This window comes from Lycium barbarum, chromosome 3 (genome assembly GCF_019175385.1).
Source record: "Lycium barbarum isolate Lr01 chromosome 3, ASM1917538v2, whole genome shotgun sequence".
NCBI lineage: Eukaryota > Viridiplantae > Streptophyta > Magnoliopsida > Solanales > Solanaceae > Lycium > Lycium barbarum.
Genome location: NC_083339.1, coordinates 39750947 through 39776370, shown reverse-complemented (window position 1 = coordinate 39776370; position 25424 = coordinate 39750947). Strand labels below are relative to the sequence as shown.

The 25424-nt window shown below is 36.9% G+C and overlaps 1 protein-coding gene across 1 annotated transcript; it reads left to right on the top strand.

Annotated features, from left to right (window-relative positions):
• Nucleotides 1-5461: 5461 nt before the first annotated feature.
• On the top strand, nt 5462-8070 carry LOC132630740 (uncharacterized). Its single transcript, XM_060346315.1, has 3 exons — nt 5462-6001; nt 6176-6262; nt 6328-8070. The coding sequence occupies exons 1-3, from the start codon at nt 5462-5464 to the stop codon at nt 8068-8070; spliced, it is 2370 nt and encodes a 789-aa protein (XP_060202298.1).
• The last annotated feature ends 17354 nt before the right edge of the window (nt 8071-25424 follow it).

Genomic DNA, 25424 nt, shown 5'->3' with positions numbered 1-25424 from the left:
CGCCAGACCCTCACTCGTGGGATTACACTAGGTATGTGTTTTTGTAGAAGAGATTAAACAAGCTTGATGCAGACTCAGATAAATGCAAACGATTCAAAGGAATTTCTACCATTACCACTATAATACAATCAGTCTCTATATGTGATTACTCAAGTCAAAATATTTATCCTCCTACATGATCCGGACTACTAATAACAGAAGATATTGCACATATTCTCTAATTCAGTAGTTACTATGGTGTGCTGGGAAGACGTTCATTTCCGGAAATGTGAGAGGCTGCGTCATCTTTTGAAATGGCAACAAAGTTCACAGGAGAAACTGTTCTTGAGTGGTCTCTCTTTCCATCTTTAGTTGTTGACCTGGAACCATTTTGATGTGAGTTAAGAGAATGCCTTCTGTTGGCTGACCCATTTGCTCGAAGACAGCATTTTAATGGTGAAGAAGAAGGCATCATTTGGTCTTTTAATTTTAAGACTCATTTAATTGGGATTGCTGACATGGCCTCATATGTGGCAATGTAATGGGACACAGTGGATAGGCCTGGCTCACGACATTGGCCACAGTGGACAAAGGTTAAATATAGGGGTAAATATTGCAACTATTCTAACGGTAGGGGTATAAGTGGACTGATAGTATAACGAGGGGTAAATATGAACCATTTCCCAAAGTAGAGAGGAAAATCAGGCCCTTTTCCCAAAAGAAAATACATATCCCGCTCCTTCTAACTCGAGAAAATTGTTAAGACGACGTATGAATTACGGCTAATTTTTTACCGCATTTTTCACATTCTTAAATATTCTCCGGAACTATATCAATATTAAGCTTGTTTCAAAGCTAAAATTTTAAATCTATGAGTTTTAGATTTTAATCTACCTATATAACTATTTTTACTTAAGTTGTATGCGTATCTTAATACTTAGTTTTATTTTGATTTAAAATGGAGGGGGGGGGGGGGGGGGGATTTTTTTTTAAAAAATAGGGCTGGAAGTTTATTAAAATAAACATTCCACCCCCCCCCCCCCCCCCACTCTCATTTTCCCCACCCTGACTCCCCTTCTTCCTTCTCAGGCGATAATGACGATTCCTAGGGTTTTCTTTAGCGATCAAAATCTGCGACATTTCATGGCTGATTCTCGCCAGATGTTTTAGGGTTCTTAGCCTTTGTCTTGTCTTATCATCATTCCCAAGTTTAATTTTGTGATTTCGCGATTAGTTGGGTTTGAATTAAGTCGATTAATGGGGATGTTGCTCAGATTCTCTGAGTACGTGCTTTCCATGGGCAGAACCAAGAGTTCCTAGCCAACTTGTGCACCACGTACTATAAACTGAGGACCTAGAGTAATTTCCCTAAAGACTTTGAATAATTCGGGTACTATTTTAGGATTTTTATCCTATTTGTACAATGTATACGTTCGATGTACTGGTTTTTCTTGTCCTATTGGTGACTAAGTGTACTATCCTAGTATTTTGCTGATTTATTTAATTTTTATTTGAATTTTAGGATAAATTTGTTATATTTTGTGATATGTGTTGTTTTATGATTGGTAGAAGTACAATCAGTACAACTTGTTGAGGAATTTGCTGAGTTGTTATTGAAAATTTAAATTTGTTTTTTGAATTAGGTTGGAACCCCCGTGAAAATCTATTGAGATGGGCTTTTTCCCATAATTTTCCCTAAAACCTATTTGGCTACTCCTATAAATAGAAGGAAATAGCCATTAGAGAGAGGGTCCCTTTTTTTTTTTTGGAAAAAACAGAAAATCCTAAAGGGTAAAGAACCATATATATCTTTCATCCCTTATATACTCCTAGATATACTACCTATATACAAAGAAAAACCTGCTGATATATCACTATAATCAAAAGAAGAACAATACTAATATATACTTTTATATATATACTATTCAAAATATACTACCATATATAAGAAAATTCAAAACAAGGGTTGCTTAAAAGAATCTTGGGTGTTGGTGCTGAAGTTGTGATCCAATCTCTCTTATTTTGATCTTTTGGTTGCCCCATAAAAAGGTATTATCCTATTCTAGCCTTTCTTTATTTCCTATTTTCGACTTGTTTGGTGTATTGTCTGCCTATGTTTGATTTCAAAGCTGCTTTAAGATTCTATTTAAAGAACTCAGTATATGTATCTACTTATATGTGGTTTTAAGTCTATTTTGATACAAGCCTTGTTTAGTTACTGTTTCATTAAAACATCAAGGTTGTCATGATATAATGGGCATATAATGAAGTTCAAAAAAAAAAAAAAGATTTTTAGTAATTAACTATTGAGTATTGAGATTTGCCAGGTTAAAATGAGTTAGGTATTTGCTTTGTATCTTGTTTACTGCCTCATTTGTTAGTCTTAAGAGGCTGGAAAGGTTTTTTTTTTTCATTTTTGAGACCATTTGGGTGTTGTTTCTGTGGTTCCTGAGCACCCTTAGTCCTGTTATGGTTATTTAGTTCACCTTCTAGTTGTTGGATTGTCTTTAATAAAGTGTGGATCACCTGGTTTGCTTTATAGATGTCTGCCATATATTTATCATCTAAAAACTGCTTAGAGTCTTAAAGTAAGCCTGTTTCTTGTGTCCATTAATTAGTAATTAACTTTTAGTCTAAATGGTATCTTGAAGTGATATGAACATCTCTGAAATGGTTAAGTGATCATTAAATAAGAACTGGCTTAAAAAAATGAACTTAAGGCTTTATTCTCTTTTGGAAAAAATGACTTTTTAATGTACACCTTTGGTTTTTGTTTGAATCTGCCTTGTGTGATAATTTCAATGATCTTCTAGGATTGCTTTAGTGGAGAAAATAACTTTAAAACCTCAGAATATGATGCTTATACCTTTATTCATGTATATTTGAACTTGAAAGACATTTGAACTTCTGCTTGTTTGGTATTATGTGTGCTAGAACTTTTTTTTTTTTCAAATTGTTTTTACATAGGGGGTAGGGGAAGGGGAAATGGGGGAAAGGGATTAAAATGTGGGGATTCGAACTCTCACCAACAAGGTGAGAGTTCAGGTAGCCAACCAACTGAGCTACTGGATCCCTACGTGTGCTAGAACTTGTTTCCATTCCTTTGGGATTATTTTCTTTCCAAATCTGAAAGAATGACTTCTCAATCCCTGACTCTCCCCTACTTGACTTAAGTGACATGTTAAGATCATAAGAAAGGGACTCCTTGCTTTTCTTTATGACTGTTTGCCTTATTTGATATGCATTTGCCATTTTTAACTTGGCTAGGCATTTGAGAGGTGGAAATGATCTTGTATACTTGTTTGAGGAACACTAGAATGGTTAAATATGGATTAAAAGCTCTAAAAAATAGAACAATTTGGCTAAGAGTAGGAACTGGATAAGTCTATGACTTGTCTAGTTAGTCCACCAGAATGATTTGAGTCTCTTGGGTTTTTTGTGTGTATCAATCCTTCATTTGAATCATTGCTGGTATATTCTGTGAGTTTGCCTTGGCTAGATAAGTTCTAAATATCCTTCTTGCTTGCCAAACCATGTTGACACTAATATCTTAACGAAAAAAGCTCTCTTCTCTCTCCTCCCATGCAAACCCTAATTTGAAAACCCTAAAATATCTATTGCCACTTCGGCCATTGGCCAGCCACCGGGTTTGGTGGTTGGTCAGCCTCTCTCTCATCAAGATTTCCCTCCTCTCTCCTCGTCCAGCAATCCTCAACATCCAAACACAGCAACCCCTACGAACACTGAACATAAATATATCCATACCCTTATGAATGATACTGTTAAAAATCCCATGCAGACGTGTGAAACTATCCCTATGAAGAAGGTGGAGATTATAGATGGTAAACACGTTGTAAGATGGTCCTCCTCTGAAGTCTTACGAATGAAGATGATTGAAAACCTACAAAATACCATAGTTGGTAAGTTTTCGTATGGATGGCCCGAGTTAGATAAACTGAGAATTATTATACCTCAACAATGTGTTGCAAAGGGTAACCGTCGTGTAGGGTTTTTTTAGAGATAGACATGTATTAATAAGATGTGATTTAAGGGAAGATTTTATTGCTATCTCGTCAAAAAGTGAAATCAAAGGATGGTCATTCTTATCAAATGCGACCTTTGATATATGATTCTATGTTTAGTATTGAAAAGGAGACTTCAATTGCTATGGCTTGGATATCGTTTCCAAACCTTCTTACTACTTTTTTTTGTCAAGGAATCATTGTTTACATTAGCATCAGCTGTGGGCAAACCAATTCAACTAGATGCTGCTACTATAAACAAAACTAGGCCAAATAGTGAAAGAGTGAAAGTGCAAGTAGATTTGCTTGCAGATTTGCGTAAGTCTGTGTGGATGGAGATTGAAGATGATGTTACAAAGGATATCAAGTCTATTCAAGTTAATATTCAGTATGACTACCCACCAAAGTATTGCACAAAGTGTTTTTTGCAAAGTCATTCCAATGAAGATTGTTGGGTGCTTCATCCAGAACTGCTAGAAAATGAGGTGGAAGACAAAGAAGAAGTGGTTCAGAACAATGGAAAGGCTATAGTTGTAGCAGAAGAACCTCGAACAAGTAAACAAGGGCAGTTCCAACAAAGAAGATATAGAGGATATAGGGGGTGGAAAAAACCAATGCAACAATATCTACCAAAGGTTTTATCCAGTGGTACTGTGGTAACATATCCTAGAAACAAAGGGCAGCACAAGAACAAATGATTCCAACTAGGAAGGATGATAGAAACAAAGAAGTTACTGTGTCAAACAAATTTGAGGCTTTGAACCAAGGAGTAGAGGATACTGAAGTTAGTGAGTTGAACAATGATAATAAAAGTAATGTGGAGGATGTGGTAGAAGATGATGTTTTTGTATAGCAAAGGGTTACAGTTGCATTTATAGATGACATGAAGGATCATAATCAAGTTAATAATGTGCATGATCGTGTAGAAGCTGCAATTTTGTCTCTGGACAAAGATCAGGATAAGAATAGGATCATTTCTTTGGAAGAGGGTGAATTCGATGAGAATAAAGTTGATAAGGTGCAAAATAGTGAAGCTGATAATCAAAGTGTAGTAGCTATTGACAAAACACAACAGATTAATGGTGATCATGTTCAAAAAGAGATTAATAATCAACAGGTGGATGGCAAAGCAGAAGGTCAGGAGGTTAATGTGGATTATGATTCTTATGTCTATCAAGAACAGGAGAATAATGGAATATCTGATGAGGTACAAGAGTCTGTAATGATGCATGGAAGAATTGATGAAGATCCTAATGTTGGAGAAGGAGTGTCTGAACCCATTAATCAATATGGGGGCAAAGATGAAGTTGATCAGAATAAAGGTGTTTTGGAAGTTATGCATGATCCTGGGGATGGGGTGAATAATCTGATTAATAAGGATCAAGTACAAGTTAACAGTTTACCAGCACTTGCAGATACAGATGATTAGCAACTGGGAGAGAAAGATAGGGGTGTTAGAGATGAAGATGAAGATTTTACTCATTTCTGATGTAATTAAAAGGCATCATGATATAAAGGAGGTTTCTAAAGCTTCTCAAGAAAATCAGATGTCTGAATGTACTCAAGCAGGTAAGTTGAATATAAATGAAGTCTCTAATGAGGAAGTTCAAGGTAAGATTAGAAAGTATTCAATTAGCCTGGAGAATAAAGATGAAAGGGTTATTGGTTGCTTTCCAAGTAAGACTGGTTCCATGGATCAGGAGGCTTCTGCTCAAGATCTAATTCTGAAAGATAATTCTAATGTAGTATCTACCCAGAAGAAACCTTCTCCTCATAAAGAATTACATGATCTGGTGTCACATAATCTGAAGGATTTGGAGAATAAATGTTGCTTTACTGAATGGCAAGATGTGATCAGTACATATGGTAAGCAAGCTGAGAGTAATCTAATATTGGAGGAATGTTCTTCACATGAGACTAAAAGTAGTAAGAAAGGGAGGAAAGGCAATCCTAATGCTGAATTGGTGGTTAGTAGATCAGCTTCTAAAAGAAACACAGGTGTAAGTAAGAAAATTGGAGAAGAACCATCCAGGATTCTGTCAAAGAGGGGTGCTAGTTCTAAATTAAGTTCCTAATGATGAAGGCATTCTTTTGGAACATAAGATCGGTGAATACTAAGAAGGAATTTCATAGACTTCAGATGTTGCATAGACACCATAACTTGTTTCTAATAGCATTCATGGAGCCTTTTCAAGATTCTAGACACATTGACAGATATAAAAGAAGATTGGGTATGCAGGTGGCTGGCTTTAACTGCAATGGTAAAATCTGGTTTTTTGTTAATGATGGCATTGAGGTGGAAGTATTGATAAACTCTTATCAATAGGTTACTCTCAAGCTTACTTTCCTAGACAGTGGCAAAATGTTAGTCACTCCCTTAGTTTATGCAAAGTGTGATGCTGTGGATAGATTGGAACTGTGGGATAATATCTATTCTTTATCAAGCAACATGAATTTTCCATGGTTGGTAGGTAGAGATTTCAATGTCATTTTACATGAAGAAGAGAAGATAGGTGGGTTGCCTGTTCACCAAACTAAGGTTGAGGATTTTGCATTTTGCAAAAACTCTTGTGACTTGCAGGATATTGACTTTAGGGGCAGTCCTTTCACTTGGTGGAATGGTAGAGCTGGGGAAGATTGCATATTCAAAAGACTGGACAGTATCTTAGTCAATAATCAGTTGCAAGAATGGCTTGGTAATCTACAAATGGAGCATTTATCCAGAACTGGATCAGATCATGCACCTCTTTTGCTTACAACAGGAGAACAAGTTCAACAATTCTCCAAGCCTTTTATATTTCTAAAATTTTGGGTAGATCATGAGTCTTTCTTGCATACAGTGGAACAACATTGGAGTACTGAGTTTGTTGGAGATGCTTTTATTACTTTCAAGTTTAAAATGAAGAAATTGAAAGCTGCTCAATCTGTATGGAGTAAAGAGACTTTTGGTGATATCTTTAAGCAACTAACTATTAGAGAGGATATTGTTAAGATCAAAGAGCAGTTGTTTGAAGAGGATCCCTCTGAAGTTAATAGAATGGTTTTGCAACAAGCTCAAGCTGAATTCAAAAGATATATGCATTTTAAAGAAGACTTTTGGAAACAAAAGGCTGGTGTTAAATGGCAATCAGAAGGAGATAAAAATACAAGGTTTTTTCACAGCTTGGTAAATGGAAGGAGGAATAGAATGCAACTTAATAGAATACAAAATGATGAAGGTGCATGGTTGGAAGATAGGGATCAGATTTCAACAGTAGCTGTATACTTCTATCAGCAACAATTCTCTTCTACGCCAACATCATCAGACTATAGCATCTTAGAGCATGTGCAGGAAGCTATTACTCAGGATCAAAATGATTTATTATGCTCTATGCCATCTTTGGAGGAAGTGCATAAAGCTGTATTTGAGTTAGCAGGTGATAGTGCATGTGGCCCTGATGGTTTATCAGGAATCTTCTATCAGAAATGTTGGGATATTGTTGGGGTAGATGTATACAATGTAGTTAAGGCTTTCTTTGATGGTCAAACTCTTCCAAAATCTGTCACTCATACTAATTTGGTTTTACTACCAAAGAAGGAAATTATCAACAATTTTTCTGATCTCAGGCCTATCGGTTTAAGTAACTTCATCAACAAGATCATTACTAGAGTTATTCATGAAAGTTTGGAATCTATTCTGCCTTGCTTAATTTCTCAAAACCAATCTGGTTTTGTAAAAGGAAGGAATATTATAGAAAATGTGTTACTTACTCAAGAGGTTGTTGCCGATATTAGAAAGAGGGGAAGGCCAGCAAATGTGATCATCAAACTAGACATGGAAAAGGCATATGATAGGGTCTCTTGGAAGTATTTAATTCAGGTGATGAAGAGGATGGGATTTTCAGAGGTATTTGTGGATATGATTTGGAGAATACTTGCTAATAACTGGTATTCAAACCTCATTAATGGACAGGCTACTGGTTTCTTTCATTTTACAAAGGGAGTAAATCAAGGTGATCCTTTATCACATGCATTATTCATCTTGGCTGCTGAAGTATTATCAAGAGCTTTAAATAGCTTGTTTGATTAAGGGATGTACAGGGGCTATGGTTTGCCTAAATGGAGCTCTAATCTGAATCATTTGTCATATGCTGATGACACAATAATTTTTGCCTTTGCTGACAAATGGTCACTTCAAAGGATTATGAAGATTCTGCATGAGTATGAAGCTATTTCTGGTAAAAATATTAATGTTCATAAGAGTGCTTTCTACATGTATAAGAGAATATCTAATGAACTGGTGAATGAAGTCCAGCAAATCACAGGTTTCTCAAGAGGTGAATTTCCTGTCACCTACCTTGGATGCCCAGTGTTTCATGCAAGAAAACAGAAGATATCCATAGAGATGTGATAAAGAAAGTTAGAGATAAATTGCAAGCATGGAAAGGAAACCTACTGTCATTTGGTGGTAAAGTTGTACTGATTAACAGTGTGCTGCAAAGCATTCTTGTATATCTGTTATCAGCAATGGTTCCTCCCAAATGTGTTATCAAAGAGTTGCAAAACATGTTTAATAGATTTTTCTGGCAAACAAAGAAAGATGGTAAATGTAAACATTGGTCTGAATGGAACAAATTGTGTTATCCCAAAGGGGAAGGAGGTTTAGGATTCAGATAATTGAATGATATTTCAAAAGATCTTTTCTCAAAACTTTGGTGGAGATTTAGAACAAGTAACTCTTTGTGGTCAAACTTTATGTGGAATAAATACTGTAAGAAGGTTAGACCAACTCTTGTTCAATGGAAGGGTGGTACTCAGACATGGAAATATATGTTAGAAGCTAGGAATGATATAGAGCATCATATCTGGTGGGAGCCTCATCAAGGTTCTATATCAATAAGGTATGATAACTGGTTGAAAATAGGTGCCTTGAATGATCAAATTCAGTTCCAAGCTTACAAGGATGACAGTGTAGAAGATCTAGCAGAAATAATGGAAGGAGATCATTGGGATATGACAAAGGTACAACACATGTTTTGTGATGAAATGGTGCAGCTTATCAATAATAAGCTTGGAAATCTGATTGAACATCAGGAAATTGACAAACCTCATTGGATGCTTACTAGTTCTTGAAAGTTCACAGTAAGTAGTGCATGGGAGTACATAAGGCAAAAAAGGCAGGTTTCCTCTTATTGTTCAAGGTTTTGGATCAAAGGTATGCCCTTTAAAATATCTCTTCTAATTTGGAGAGTTTGGTTTTACAAGTTGCTTGTTGATGAAGTATTGCAAAGGATGCATATTTCTGTAGCCTCAAGATGTTGTTGTTGTCACAGTCATCAAGAAACAATGGATCATTTATTCTTAACTGGTCCATTTGCTATGAAAGTTTGGAAATATTACTGTGATGCAGCTGGAATTTCAGGACCTCTAATTCAGGTAAAACATGCAATACTGAAATGTGGAACACTCGTGTTAAATCCAATATGAAGACCTTATATCAAGCAGTTCCAACCTTCATTTTGTGGCATCTGTGGAAGGGTAGAAATACAAGGAGGCATGAAGGTTCTATCACTGTGAACAAGGTTATATATATGAGATCAACAGAGGTATATTGTTATTGGCACAAAGTCTATTTCCTGGCATGAAGCAGTTTCCAAAAAGGTGGCCTTTCTTTGTGCAATATTTAGAAAACCAGAGAAAGACAGTTGTTCACAAGGAAGTAACATGGTTACCAGCAGAAAGGGGGAAATACAAGTGCAATACTGATGGTGCCTCAAGGGGTAATCCAGCTCCAAGTTCAGTAGCTTTCTGTATTAGAGATCATAATGGAGATGTAGTGTATGCAGCAGGGAAAAGATTGGAGGATACCACTAATATAATAGCTAAAGCAGTTGCAATTGAAGATGGAATACAATATTGTGTAGATCATCAGTTATTACCTTTGATAGTAGAAACTGACTCTTTAACTATGCAGAAGATATTAGATGGAATATGGGAAGTAACATAGAGGATATCATTGGTAGTTAAAAGAATTCGAAGGCTTAGAGAAGGAAAGCAGATTGGTGTGGCTCATGTGCTAAGGGAAGGAAACAGCCTGGCAGATGTTTTCACTAACCTTGTTTTTGATTTTGCAGGTACCATGCAGTTTCATAATTTTTAGGAAGTCCTATCAACAGGTAGAAAAGATAATCAACATGGAAAAAACCCAAACTCCAAACATTAGAATAAGAACAAAGGAGCAGTTTTGAATAAAGAGAGGGAATAAACTGAATATTGTGCAGTCTTAAGTGTGTGGTATTAATGTTATGTTCAATCTACTGAAGGATGTACTATATCTAGTTGGTTGTTTATTAGACTGATATTGGATTGACTTGGAGTTTGAAGGCTGGATCAGTACTACTACGATGGCTACAAGAAGTGCTACCCATAAGGTGCATCACAACACAAGGAGCAATCATCTTGATGGATCAGTATGCAGGAGGATTCAACAATCTATGCAGACCTGTGCTGATTTGTGAACTTGGTCATATGGTGAAGTTGTGCAAGTCCTATAAAAAGTCTACTGGAAGAAGCTTATTACAACCAAAAGCCTGAGGTTATACTTCATGAGTTCTTGATCCATTCCATCTGTGAGACTTGTAGATGTGAAAAATGGATACAAGACGAGGCCTTGGAACTAATTGGCTTTCTTCTTGAGATGTTATTAGGATTAGAATAGTTTTACCATTTCCCTTTTCTTAGATTTTTTTCTCTTTTCTTCTTTTTTGCTTGTACAGTTTGAATTATTTTAATAAATTTCCACCTTTTATGGTGGCTTTAATTAAAAAAAAATGTTGACACTAATAAAACTAGAATTTAACCTCAAAAAATGGGATTCTGGAAACTGAGCATAATGATACTTTCATGACTTCCCTTTTTTTTTTTTTTATGACTGATCCTGCAACTCACATATGCTATCCTGTTGACTGTAATACTTTTGAGTATATCACTTTGTGACTAGGACAGTGGCATGAACCTCCTTTGAGACTTGTATTTGTTTCCATGTGAGTTCTCCATCACTTGTGATTTGCTTTGACCCTACTTGACTCATGTTCATTCCTAGGGATAGTCTTATATTCCCTCCTATTCTTGTGGATTTGTATGTTAGGACTTGACTATCTCTTGTATCTTAGTTGGACTCTATTTTGATTTTGTATTTGTGATTGAATCTGTCTGTTTAAGTCCTGAAGTAAGGAAGTAAGAATAGCAGTTTAAGGCCCCCTCTTAATGTTCTCCGTAAGATCGCTTGTATGTTAAGGCAATTTTTGTAATTAGCTAAGCCTTTATGACCTCTTAATGAACCTAAACTAAGATATAGAGACCTAAGGGGATTATGGTAAAGCTGTACCCTGTAACACTAGGCACTTTGAGTTTACTTTGGGTTTAATGATCATGTTTTGTCATCCCTCTACTATCTAGATTGCTAAAAATAGGATATAAAACTAGTACTAAGTCCTTTACAACTTGGTTTATGGCTAATGTATTTGCAGTTCTTTGTGAAAATGGCCTTAAGTCATGTTTGGAAGCTGATTTGTAATTTGAAATTCTGGAAATTGCTTGAGTGTCATTACTGTTTTGAAAGAAGGAACTAAATAAGTCTTATGACTCACCAAGATTGGCTGAGTATTCTAATAGGGTTGAAGTGAGTTAATACATAACATGTAGGACCTTGCGATTACAAATTGTTGACATGGGAGTTAAAATGGAGACTTGTTTTGTTAAAATGGAGCCTAATCAGCTCTTAAATGCTTATGTGTGCCTAGTTGAAGTCTTAAGAGTTGAAACAACAAAAGATTAGAAATTCCCTTTTGTTTGACACTTATTTTTGTTTTGAATCATCTAAGTCATGTAGGGATTTAAAAGAACCTATTTTTGACCTTGAAGTGATGAATGGTTGCCATGTGCTATCTTGAAGCTTGGCACTGTCTTGAATCCATTTGGCTGTCCTAGAGGAAAATTGAGTTTGCTATTTGCTAAACAAGACTAAGATTGACTAAAATTGTAAGAAACAAACCTGTTTGACTTAAAGATTGGGGATTGTGTTATGGCTTGCAATTTTGCTTATTTTTCCAATTCTAAAAAATGGAAACTGAGTGAAATTCTCCCGTGTCAAGACTGATCTTTATGATTCTTGTTAAGTGTTGTAATGCATCCTGAATGGGCTATTGAAGTTGGAATTATGAATTTTGTTCTGCCTACCATTGATCACTAAGCTTACTCAATTAATAGACTACTAAAACTGTAAAAGTAGCTTTAAACCCCTTGTGAAAGTATGTGTGTTTTTGTCACGACCCATCTAGGGGCCGTGCCGGGTACCCGGGGCTAGCCCCCGAGCACCACTCGTTCTACTACTCATCTTTCTCATTTAATGCTCTTTTATCAACTCTTATACTCAAATGGTAAGAAAATCATATTTCATGTGGAAACATAATTACTTTTATATACATTTACCTCTCGGCCATCAAAATAATATATACAAATAATAGCATCTCGTGAGATCATCTAACCCACACTGTGCATCTACGAGCCTCTACTGGAATGCTAAACATAAGGACGGGACAAGACCCCATCATGCCCAAAATACATATATATATGACTTTACACAAGAGAATCATCATAAGCACCTCCGAACAAAGGAGTGCTTTCAGTCAGCTGACAGCTACTACTGGTCTGGGTCGACCTCTCCTCCCTGTCTACCTGTGGGCATGAACATAGCGTCCAAAGAAAACGGACGTCAGTACGAACATTGTACTGAGTATGAGAGACATAAACAAAGAAATAAGACAATGACATAAAGGAAACATCGACATGGAACATCTGTACCTGACTGTCAAGTATAAAGAAAATAATGCATGCTGGCTTACTCATAATCCTCATCATGTCATGTATGCATAAACATATAAGATGCCCGTCCATATAGGATCGGTGTGATAATCATAACATTAGCCTGCGTCCAGGCCTCCCGCGTCCGGGGTACCATCTCATGCCGCCCACTAGTGGTGTCTGCCCATGCCATTTGGCCATGGTGTATCGTATAGCTGCCCGCCTTGGCGGTGACTGCCCAGCCAAATAGGCGCGGTGTTATATCATCATCATACATGCTCATCATAATATGCTTATCGTAACATACTTATCATAATACATGCATAAGGCTTAAAAACAGCTTTACTTTATCAGGGTGACGTAAGGTCGTATCCCCCGATTTCATTATGGAGCAATTATTGACATTCTGCCTCACCTTGAAGGAAGTATCATATAAGGTGAGTGTAAGCAATAGATATCATCATTATCATTATAGGACTCATGACGTATCTCTTATCTTATATAGTTACTCACATACATAGGCTTTTAGCTTTCCGAAATATAGGAGCTCACGAAGAGGAAGGAAAATCATCCTAGAAGATTCATGCCATTAGAAATAAAGGACTACCCTCACATACCTTTGACGTTTAACTAAGCTATCGCTTGCTTGTTCTCCTTCGATATCACGTTTCTACCTTCAAGAAAGAATTCGCACTAACGTTAGTTAATTCGACTATAAGAACGCGCTACTATTTCTAGGGAAAATTGGGTGGCACTTCCTTGGTTTATACTACTTTTCCCATATGCTATATCAACTCCCACACGCTCACAACAACATTCACAATATCGCAATCAACAATCATCATTTATAGACATTGACCACAATCCACCATTTCTCTTCAATTTCTCCACATTTATGGTTAGAGCTTACTATCGTGTTTCCTTATATATAATACTTATTTCATGGTCTAAATGTCATTTATAACGTATTCATAATCACAACACTCCAACATTCATAATTCAACCCAACTACTATCTAACCATGACACTATTCACTCATGAATGACCCATTTCCTATGTCTTTTTACAATTCAAGTATCTTAACCTTCCAATACCTTAAACAACGTGGTTTAGTCATGAAACCTACCTTAGATGATGGTTGAACAAGCCTTGAATGGAATTACTCCTCTAGCATCAAAACCCTACTTCACTTCTTTTGGGTTTCCTTGAGAGAGATGAACTTTAGCTAGGTTTCATACACTTTGTCTCATGGATTTGGTGTTATTGATCATGGATTTCCTTTGATTTTCTTGTAAATGAAGAGTGGAGAGTATTCTAGAGGTTTCTAGAGAGAAGTATCATGGAAATGAAATGAATTTAATGAGCTTGGGTCTCTTTTTAATGACTTAAAATCTTATCCGGAATGAAGAGTAGTTGAAGTGCACAGTGGTCGTAAACCTAGTTTACGGTCCGTATTCTAGTTTACGGGCCGTATTTCGTGGTCATATTTAAGCATAACAAAACCAGAAAGGTATGCTGGGGATCATGGTGATTTACGATCGCAGTTTACGGGCCGTATTTCAATTTACGGTCCGTATTCCAAGTCGTATTTAACCATTTAAACATTTGACAGAAAGTTGAAGTTTTGTGAGTTGGAATACAGCATGGTGGTTTACGGGCCGTATACTACTTTACGGTCCGTATTTCATTTTACGACCGACTGGGCCAAAGTGCAAATCTGCAACTTCCACGTCTTCAGAACCTATAATTAGTTATTGTGGAGCATAACCTATCTCTTGTTCCCATTGCCTTTGAAATCTTACTTAGGGTCGTCAAATGTCATTCCCTTCTTATTAAAACACCATATACTCGTATTCTTCGTTATTCTATTCGTTGTGCGTTCACGGGGAAATTTCCAAGGTGTAACAGTTTTGGTTCAATTGATTGCTTGTTTTTGACCCAATATTTAGATGAAGTTCCCTTGATAGTGATTAAGACTTGATTAATAAACTGGTTATGGACAAAAAATGTTCATGGTACAACATATAGTGTTTGGGGAACTCTGTGAAGGTTCAACTTGCCATTTATATAGATATTTTCTTACATACACCATAAGGTTTCTCTGTTTGCTTTGAAAAATGCATTACATTTGGTTCTTTTTCTTCAAAGTTAAAACCGACTTGAAAAGGAAGAAAAAATCCTGTGCGTGAACTATTTAAATCATTTGTGTGCTTACTTGCCTCACTTCTTCCTGGTTGTCTATTTCGTTTGTTGTGACACTTAGAATCTATGAATAGTTTAAAAAGCTGGTCACCTTTGGTTTGTTTTAGCTTGACTTAACCTATGCTTAGGGACTCTGTGTGGATTATTTTAACTTGTTGGTATCTCTGAATACAACTAAGAATGAAGATTTGATATTTGAACAGGAAAGGTTGAAAAAGTAAACTGAAAATATTTGTTTGCAACTGTGCTCATGAAAACAGTGTATTAATCCCTTAAGCTGGAATTTTTGAAATCTCTATTTTTACTAAGAGTTGCTCTCATTATAGACTAGATTAATCCTAAGCTTCTTGACTTAGAAACTGCCTATTGAGTTTTGGGATGCTGATTTGCTTAGCTTAAATGATAGATCTTTTATTATTTGTTTTACTGAAACATTGCTTGATTTACTTGCCTAAAACTTGCCATTTGAGAAGGTAAATTTGCTTACCTGTTAGTGTGTGCCATTGCTGGGTTTTGAGTATTTTCTAGGAGTTTTGATGTTGTCTCTAGTTTTGATGAGTTATTTGAAGGAAGGATATGGGGAACATATAGGGTATATGGAGGGTATGCCTCCCAAAGGGGTTTTACTCTCCATATATAGGTATATCAGCTAGTATATCTTTTATATCACAACCCTAACACATAGCAAGTTCTAAAAAATTGAATAGTATATCAAGTGGTATACCATGTATACTACTCTTTGACACTTAGAATTTTTTTACGAAAATAAGGATCTGGGCTCGTTATTTGGGCCTGTCACTTGTGTTATTATACTCGGCTTATCACTATTGTTGCTTTGGGCTTATTCCCATTTGGACCATTTTTTATCATTTACCGTCATTGAATTGTTAAGTGAGTCAGTCAAAATAAATTGTAATCCATTTTTTGCTTGTGTAATAATCGTTGTAATTTCCATTTTTGTACTTAGTTTAATTCATCAATATATATAAATATTATGCATACCAGTTTGCATCTTTGTCCATTCAAACCTGTTAGTGGGCCCCAATGGCACCCACTAACGTATCTAGATCGAGTCAACCTTTCCATTGGAGCAAAATGGAGCATACGTTGGATTTAAGATGAATCTGATTGCATAAATACTTTCTTTTTGGGCTTGGTCGGCCCAATCTCTCTATCTCTATTTAAATTATGTACTTTAAATTGTTACTTGCATAATTATTGTGCCAATTGGAACCCTTATGAGATTGTCATATTTTAAAGTTGCCAAATGAATTTGCAACAAAATTAAGAAATAGTTGTAAGACATTAATGCAAATTGGGACTGATTTGATTAAGAAGACCAAAACTGCTGACTTTATGAAATTTGGGACTGATTTGAACATTTACGAAACCTATGGACTTGAATGCGTGGATTGATTTGTACAAAACTTGTGGGACTAATTGTGACTATTTAGACTTAGACTAAAAAATAAAATTTGACTAAAACTCGGCAAAAGACAGAATAAGAAATGGACTATATATATAGTATACTATTAATATATGAACTATAATAGTATGCCTAAAATTATTTTCTTAAAAACTATTTTATATATATATCAGAACTATTTTGGGTGGACTTACGTAGAATCCTACTTGGGCTAAGAGTCTTCGGGTATTAGCCTAAGTATTCTAGTCCGACACCCTAAACGCTTAATTTTGGGCAAAATTTTACCACTTTTGTTTTTTGAAACATGGTATATTTCGCATGAATGGCTAAAATCTTTTGTTGCGGAAATATAAGCCACCATAAAACAATTTATATCTACAAAGGCATACTATTAGAACCCGTAGGTCAACCGTATTTTACGGATCCTTAATACCGGGGTGCCTAACACCTTCCCTGGGGGATCACCAGAACCCTTACCCATACTTTGGTTAGATTAGGATTCTTTTAAAATTTAACCGTTTTGAATGAACCCCTTTCAAACTGATTTTCCTAATTTCCTAAAAATTAGGTGGCGACTCTAAAATTAGTCCATTTAGTATATTTTTTCCTTTTTTACGGTACGATTGACAACCGTACTTCCCCGGGACACTTTCCTCTTTAAAATGAGGCAAGTGCATAGACGAATCAGAAAAAATAGAACAGCTACACCACTCCTGATCTGGGAACTGGAAACCCTGGAACTCTGAGTTGGCTCAAAACGAGCGGGTCTATCAAACCTGGGTCCTGGAAACTATGGAGGCGCACTAGCTGCTGAATAGGCTGAGCGCCTAGAGAAATGCTACCTCGAACCACCTCTGGACTCACTAGCAAATCCCGATGATCTGGCCCTCTTACTCTGACCCCTATCATGCTCATGCTCAAACCTCCGCTACTGCTGGCGCTCCTCAAGATTCTGAGTGTGCGCCTGAATGCGGGAAGTATGCATACCTGACTAAAGTGAGGCTGTCAAGTAATCATCAATAAAATGTGGTCCCAATCCACTCACAAGCAGGTAAATACGATCTCCCTTGTCAGCTACCATAGCTGGAGCATACCTAGCCAATGAATTAAAATGAAGGATATACTCCCGAGCACTCATGTTCCACTGTCTAAGGTTCAAGAACCTGTCAGCTCTGGCCAGTTGAATCTCTGGCGGCAAATAATATCGAAGGAAAGCACCTACGAACTCCTGCCATACAGGTGGAGGTGCATTAACCCCTCTAGAAGATATCCAGGTATCATACCAATTAACAACTACATCCCGTTATCTGTTAGAAGCCAACTCTACTGACTCAGTATCTGAAGCATGCATCACCCGCAATGCTCGCAACATCCCATCTGTAAAGTTCTACGGGTCCTCATCCGGCTTCGACCCAAATAATTCTGGAGAGTTTAAATTAATAAAATCATGAACCCTGGCACTAACAGCCCTATCACCAAGACCCGTACATTGTCGCTGGACCTGAGCGGCTACTAACTGGGTCAACAACTGAATAACGTGCCGCATCTCCTTGCCTGAAGCATTTGGTGGAGGAACTGGGGGTTCTGGAGCTCCTCAATGCTCCTCTGGAGCGAGTGAAGTATGTGATGTATGGGATGGAACCTCATTCTGGGACTCGTCCTCCTCAACATCTATAGGCGGTACCCGTCCAGTCCTCCTTCGTGCCACTGACTTGCCCTTCTGGGCGGCTGATGCTTTTCTCATCACAGGCATCGCTGAAATCATAACATATTGTCAGAAAAGAGAAATCCTTTTAACATGGTTCTGTCGCACGATCTAAGATGAGAAAGAAAGGTCAATCATTCCTAAATGTCCATAGCCTCATATTTATAAGTGTGGCGTGCTTCACACCTATAAAGAAGACTATACTGGACACGGGTCGTAGACAAACCTAAGACAGAACTGGTCTGATACTACTTTTGTCACGATCCAACCGAAGGGCCATGATGGGCACCCTGAGCTAGCCTACTGAGTACCTCAAAATGCACATCTAATAGTCATATCTGAGTGGGCCATGAAACTAACTCATAAATATCATAACTGAAAGGGGAACATGCCCAAAAGATATACATACATATATATATATATATATATATATATATACACACACACACACATATCATCATCATCATCAACTGTGCCCATATATAAACCAACAAGGCTATCAAAGGATATAACAAAATATAGACCGAAGAGGTCATAAGATATCTAACTATACATATCTGTCTACGAGCCTCTACATAGAGTACATAATATAATAAGGATGGGATAGGACCCCGCCATGCCCATATATATACAAAAAGAATCATATAATGATGTATGGCAACTCTGGAACAAGTGGAGTGCTCCTGTACCAACGCTGAAATGGCAGCCTAAGAATCTGTACCGTCTCCGTGTCTACCTGCGGGCATGAACGCAGCATCCATAAACAAAAGGACGTCAGTACGGAAAAAGTACCGAGTATTTAACGCATAAGAGTAGCATAAGAGAGACATAAGAAACTATAAAGTAAGTGAATGCAACCAGTATGTCTGAACTGTCCCTGTGAATGAATCATATACATAATTACTTGCATCTAAACTACCTCTGAGGGATGATGATATGCATAATACTGTGCTTGCATGCGTGAGGTCATATATATATGCGTATATAACACATGTCAAGCCACTGCGGGCATCCCATCGTATCGTTTTGGCCGGCATCATCATCTTCGTATCGTATCGGCCGACATCATCGTATCAACATATGTCCAGCTGATCAGGCGGTAGCGCATATATAACGTTGTCACCTTCCCCATACCCCATACATATATACATATATAATACATAATATATGCGCATATAGCGCCTGAGGGGTCTCGGGTCTGTACATGCATATGTATATATAAATAAGTGAAATGGAAAGCATAAAACAGGATAGGAGTACAAGTATCTCTAAAACTATACTGAATCTGAAAGGAAAACTTTCTGAAGATACATTATGGAACATGAATCGAATAAGTCATCCCTAACTCTAAGAGTGGAACCATTATGGATTGACATTATGTATACGTTCGGTTCACAAGGATCATGCCAAAAGAAAGAAACGGATAGCCTTACATACCTCGTCTTCTCCTTACTACTCCACGCCTATCCTCCTGAGTTTGTAAATCTACATTCAAGATGATTCACACTAAGTTTAAGTCAATGAAATGTTTATAATATCAAACTAGACTATTAGGTGAGCTAATGAAATTTAGGCAGCATTTTCCCTATATCACTTACTTCCAGCAAATTCCAAAACAGCTCCCAGACTACATTAACAACATCAACAATACCATAACCAAGAGATTATATTCAAACTAAACTCAAATCCATCCAAAACTTCCTTACAAATTCAATCCGTAGCCAATAATTTCAACATAACATCTTATAACCTTTCTACCATGATTCACTTCATCTTTAAGGCTTGCTAAACCCTCAAATCAACTCAACATAAGAAACAAGATGAATAACACACCTTATATTTGAATAACTTCAACTTACATAACTTGTTTCAAGACCAAACTCTCCCGAACTACAAGTAGAGCCAAGAACAATCACTTTCTAGGAATTAGTTAAGGATTTTATGGCTTTATCTCTTCTTGATTTTATTTGGGATGTTTATGGATGTTTGAGAGAGATTAGAACATCACTAGGGTTTTGTTTTGATGAAGAAAAATGACCACAAGTTGTGGGAAAATCATTTTATAGGCCAAAACAAAAATGTCCACCGACTTTAAAGCTTCTGGAATTTTCGGGCAAAGTACGGGCAAAAAGTGCGGGCCGTACTTTCAGCCCGTACTTGGGAGGGTCAAAATCCAAATTTCTGGAAAATTTGGGTGAAGTACGGCCAAAAAGTGCGGGACGCACTTCAAAGAACGGGTCGTACTTCTATCCCGTACTTCTTAGAATAACGTTTTTACAGTTGTATTGGAAAGAATACTCATTGAACTTGAATTGACATAGATTATGCATTCCAATTAACATAGGTTATGCATTCCATAACTGTCACGACCCGACTAGGGGCCATGACGGGTACCCGGGGCTATCCACCGAGCACCACTCATTCTATTACTTATCATACTCATTAGGCGTACATTCATGAATATAATACCCAAATCATAGGAAAATAATTTTTCATTTGGAAACATAATTACTTTTATATACATACGCCTTTCGGCTATCAAGATAATAATACATATACAATAGTAACATCGTGAGACCATACTACCCACACATGCGTATCTACGAGCCTCTACTAGAGTACTAATCATATGGACGGGACAAGACCCTGTCGTGCCCAAAATACATATATACATATATACACAAAAGAATAAACCATATAGCACCTCCGGAGAAATTGAGTGCTCCTGTAAATCTGCTGATAACTCTACGAGTTTGGATCTCCTCCCTGTCTACCTGTGGGCATGAACACAGTGTCCAAAGAAAATAGACGTCAGTACGAACATTGTACTGAGTATGTAAGGCATGAAAGAAATGAACCTGATAGAGAAATCATAAGTCATAAGATAAAGATACAACCTGTGTAACTTTTATGGGTGGTTACATTTTCATATATACATCATATATATAATCATAGTACATGTATCATCAAAACGCATACACCATCGTATCATATCGATCATCATCGTTAACCCACGTCCGGGTAACCATCATATGCCGCCCACTAGTGGTGATCATGCCCGACCCTCTAGGCTCGGTGTAAATATAGCAGCCCGTCTTAGCGGTGCCATGCCCGACCATTTAGGCACGGTGGAATCGTATGCAGCCCACCTTCGCGGAGACATGCCCGGCTAACTAGGCACGGTGGATTCGTATCGTCGTACAATCAATCATAAACTCATCATTATTACACATCTCATAGGCATATCATAATCTTATCATAACTTAACATCATCATACATTCATCTTAATCCTACATTAGAACTTGGAGGTAATCATGGCTATGTCGAGGTGACATAAGGTCGTGAACCCCCGACTATGTTATGGAGTGGTCATAATCGTCATGTCTCACCTTGGAGGAACTAGCATTTTAAGGTGAGTGTACACAAGGAAAATCATCAATAAAACTATACTTATTATCATTAGCTTCATGGACATCTCATATTACTCTAGGGTTCTTCATACTTATATTCGTCATCGTCATTAACATGCTCGTATCGTATCACCTTCTTTATCATGTGCGTAGGTAGCTTCTCATAGTCATGGACTCGTAGTATCCATTATGTAGGGAGATCATGGAAAAATTAGGAAGATTCATGCCTTAGATGGAAAGGATTAGCCTTACATACCTCTTTCGTTTAGCTATCTATCACTTGAACGTTCCTCTCCAGTAGTCACGTTGTCGCCTTCAAGAGAGTCCATACTCATATTAGATAATCAATAACATAAGCGTGTTTGAACTAAAGCTATAGAAAATTGAGCAACATCTCCTTTGTTTCTACTACTTTCTCCATATCATATATCAACTCCCAAACGTCAATAATAACATTCATAATATCATCATCAATGACTTTAGTCAAATTCATCATTATACAATTACCCACAATTTCCTCTCAAGATCATCTATAGTCATAATCATAATACAACGTTACATTCGTTCTCATATAATGTTTCTCTCATACTCCTAACATCATTCATAACGTGATTACAATCTCAACATATCAATAGTCATGATTCATTCCAAACTACTACTCAAAATTTATACTATTCCCACTTTCATGACCCATTTCCTATACCCTTCCACAATTCAAGTGTTTCAAGTTTTCAATACCTTAAATACCATAGAAATACCATAAAACGTACCTTAGATAGTGTAGGAATAAGCCTTGAGTTGAAATATTTCTCTTTCACCAAAACCCTAGTTCACTTGCATTGATATTGCTTGGCTTGGATGCACTTTAATGTGTTTCTTACACTTGATTTTTGTGGTTTGATGAACTTGATCATCAATTTCTCTTGGGTTCTTGTATATGGAGTGTGTGGAAGTTTCTAGAGAATTCCTGAGTTGTGGAGAATGAAAAATGAAATGAAATAAATGAACTTGGGAGATTCTTTTATAAATTAAAAATCTGTCCCGACGTCATTATACGGACACTTATACGGTCTGTATAAGTGACCGTGAAACTGCTCCAGTAACCATCCCTTTCTGTGTCAATTTTATGACACATTATACGTTCCGTATAAGTGACCGTATAATCCCATCAGTGAGTGACCTTCACTGTGATGGTTCTACGGACCATTATATGGACCGTATAATCGGTCGTATAATCCACCTCTTCTCTTATTTTGGTTCTCGTCACTTCGTTTGATCTCAAACCCTCGTGGGACCTTCGTGATAATTGTTTAACACCTCGTTAACAATCTAAGGGATATTATAACTCTTCTCCAAAACATAACTAATCCATCATTAATTCGATACTCATACATTCTGTCCGGTACGCAACATATATCTTGCTTTCCTTGCCTTCTTTCGTCTCCTACCTTAAACGTCTTTGAAATCTTATTTAAAATCATCGAATGGTATTCCTTTCTTATCGAAACATCGCATACATCGTGACCTTTGTTAGTCTACTCACTGTATGTTAACGAAAAATTTCGGGGTGTAACAATAACTCCTCATATTCTAGGAGATATACCTCTCTCAAGTTGGACCAAAATGTTTGGCCAAATTCATCTAAGTTTTCCCAAAGTTTCAACCGACTTAATTTCTTCGATTCACTTGATCCCGAAACCTTCGGACACTTGTTTAGCACTTGTTAGAAGTCCTCTTTAACCTTATAAGAGTTCCATGACCTCTCCAGGCTTATGTTATTTTACTTACAATGCAATGACATAAAAAATTTTGAGGTGTAACACTAAGCTTCTTCACTTACTCATTTCCACAAACTCTCCACTTTCGATCATATATCTGATCATATAACCATAGTATGATGTTATCACAAATCACCAATGTAGTTTCTCCTTCCACTATGCAACTGTTATCCAAGCCTGAGCAATGCAGGATCATTATTGTGTGTTGCTTTAGCCTGGTCAACTAAGATTATTTATGAAGTCACACATGGTAGTTCCTTGCCAAGAACGCTGCCATCAATACTATCATGTCGGTAACATAAAGTTTAAACATTTAGTGCTATTATTCCTACAACTATAGTAACATAGCCAAAACTCTTCAATAGACTCTTGCTCATTGTGTATTCTACAATATACACCTTTTGTCGATGATGCAAGATAATAACATTGACACTCTGCAAACAACTCAAGTATTCATTATTGTTTCAGTTGCAAACTCCTTTTTTCTATTTGAAACTCACATTGATCACTGTACAAGTAATAATGTCATATCACTAAATACATAATTACTATCGTCAGTTTCAAGTTGTGGGTCGGATAGTTCTTTACATGTTGCTTCAACTGTCTAGAAACATATGCAACCACTGTAACACCTCATAAAATTCGTACTAAACCATATTCATGACTTAAGACATTAGAAACCCAAAAAGGAGAATCAAAAATATGTTTCAGTTTAGTAAACCCAGTGTTACGCCACAAGGACGGACCGTAACATGTGTTACGGATCGTCGTTCATACCGTAACGGGTAAGGCTTGAAAAATCATCGTCTCGTAACTTGGACCAAAGGACGGTTCATCGTTACAGACGGTAACACGTGTTACGACCCATTACATATCGCCGTAACCCAACCTCAAAAATCAAACCTTCACTGGAAATTTTACATGCGTTACGGTCCAGTGTTACGGATCGTAACACAGTCTGTAACAGTGTCGCGACTGAGACAATTAAATAGACGGGAATTCAGTTTTATTTCATAAGTCTCATTCCTCTCAAGCCCTAATACGAAAATTCTCTCCTCGCAACTTCTCCAAGCATTAAGGTAAGCTCCTTAAGACTATCAATAGTGAATTCCATAAATTTCCCATGAATTCTAGTGAATTCCATCATTTTCCCATGAATTCTAAGTAGGAATTTCATGTTCTTAACATAGGGTTTTCAAGAAAACCCAATTTAAGAGATTCAAGACCAGGCTTTGGGATTCTTATTCAAAGTTTAGATTTTCATTACAAGTTTGGAGCATTACCAGGTATGTAGGGTTACTATCCACGTGTGGGAACATCAATGTTCTTCCCCACGATTCTTCTTCCATAAAAGTATGAAGCTTTACGTAAAATAGGGTTTTTAACCATGTTCATGATAACCCTAGGTCCATGTCCTATGATTATATTATGTATTGAATTATTATCAATTCTTCATGTAGTTCTTGATATTTCATTATGATTATTGAGAATCTATCTGTAATCCATGAAAACCCTTACTTTGCGTTCTAGGGGTTTTTACATGTAAGGTTATGAATTATTATATTATTTTCAAGAACTACTCTACATGTTTTACAAGTTTTCATGCAAGAATACTACGAATGATATCCATGTACATACAAGTTATGACTTATGAAAATCATGAGCAGCAAGTGCCACTTATTTTCCATGTTCATGCTTTTTGGGAGTTGCATTAATTACCGAGAAGGCTTCAAACAACCTGAAACTACGTAGCCAGCGTAGGATGAGGATCGCTCCACCCCTGCTTAGGACGATCTCTCATAATGACTGGATCCTTTTATAATATTATTAAATCTCATGTCCCTGGCAAGGTATGAGTGTTCTGCTAGTAGGACGCAAGTACCAGACCATGTTGTCGGTTATATTTACTGCTCTCCCTACTCACGATATTTTACACATGTTTATATGTATATGTACTCATGCTCATAATCATGTTTCAGTTTCAGTTCAGCCCTTATCATGTTATTTCATGTACCATGTTCTTTCATTCAATTACTTTACATACCAGTACATTCAATGTG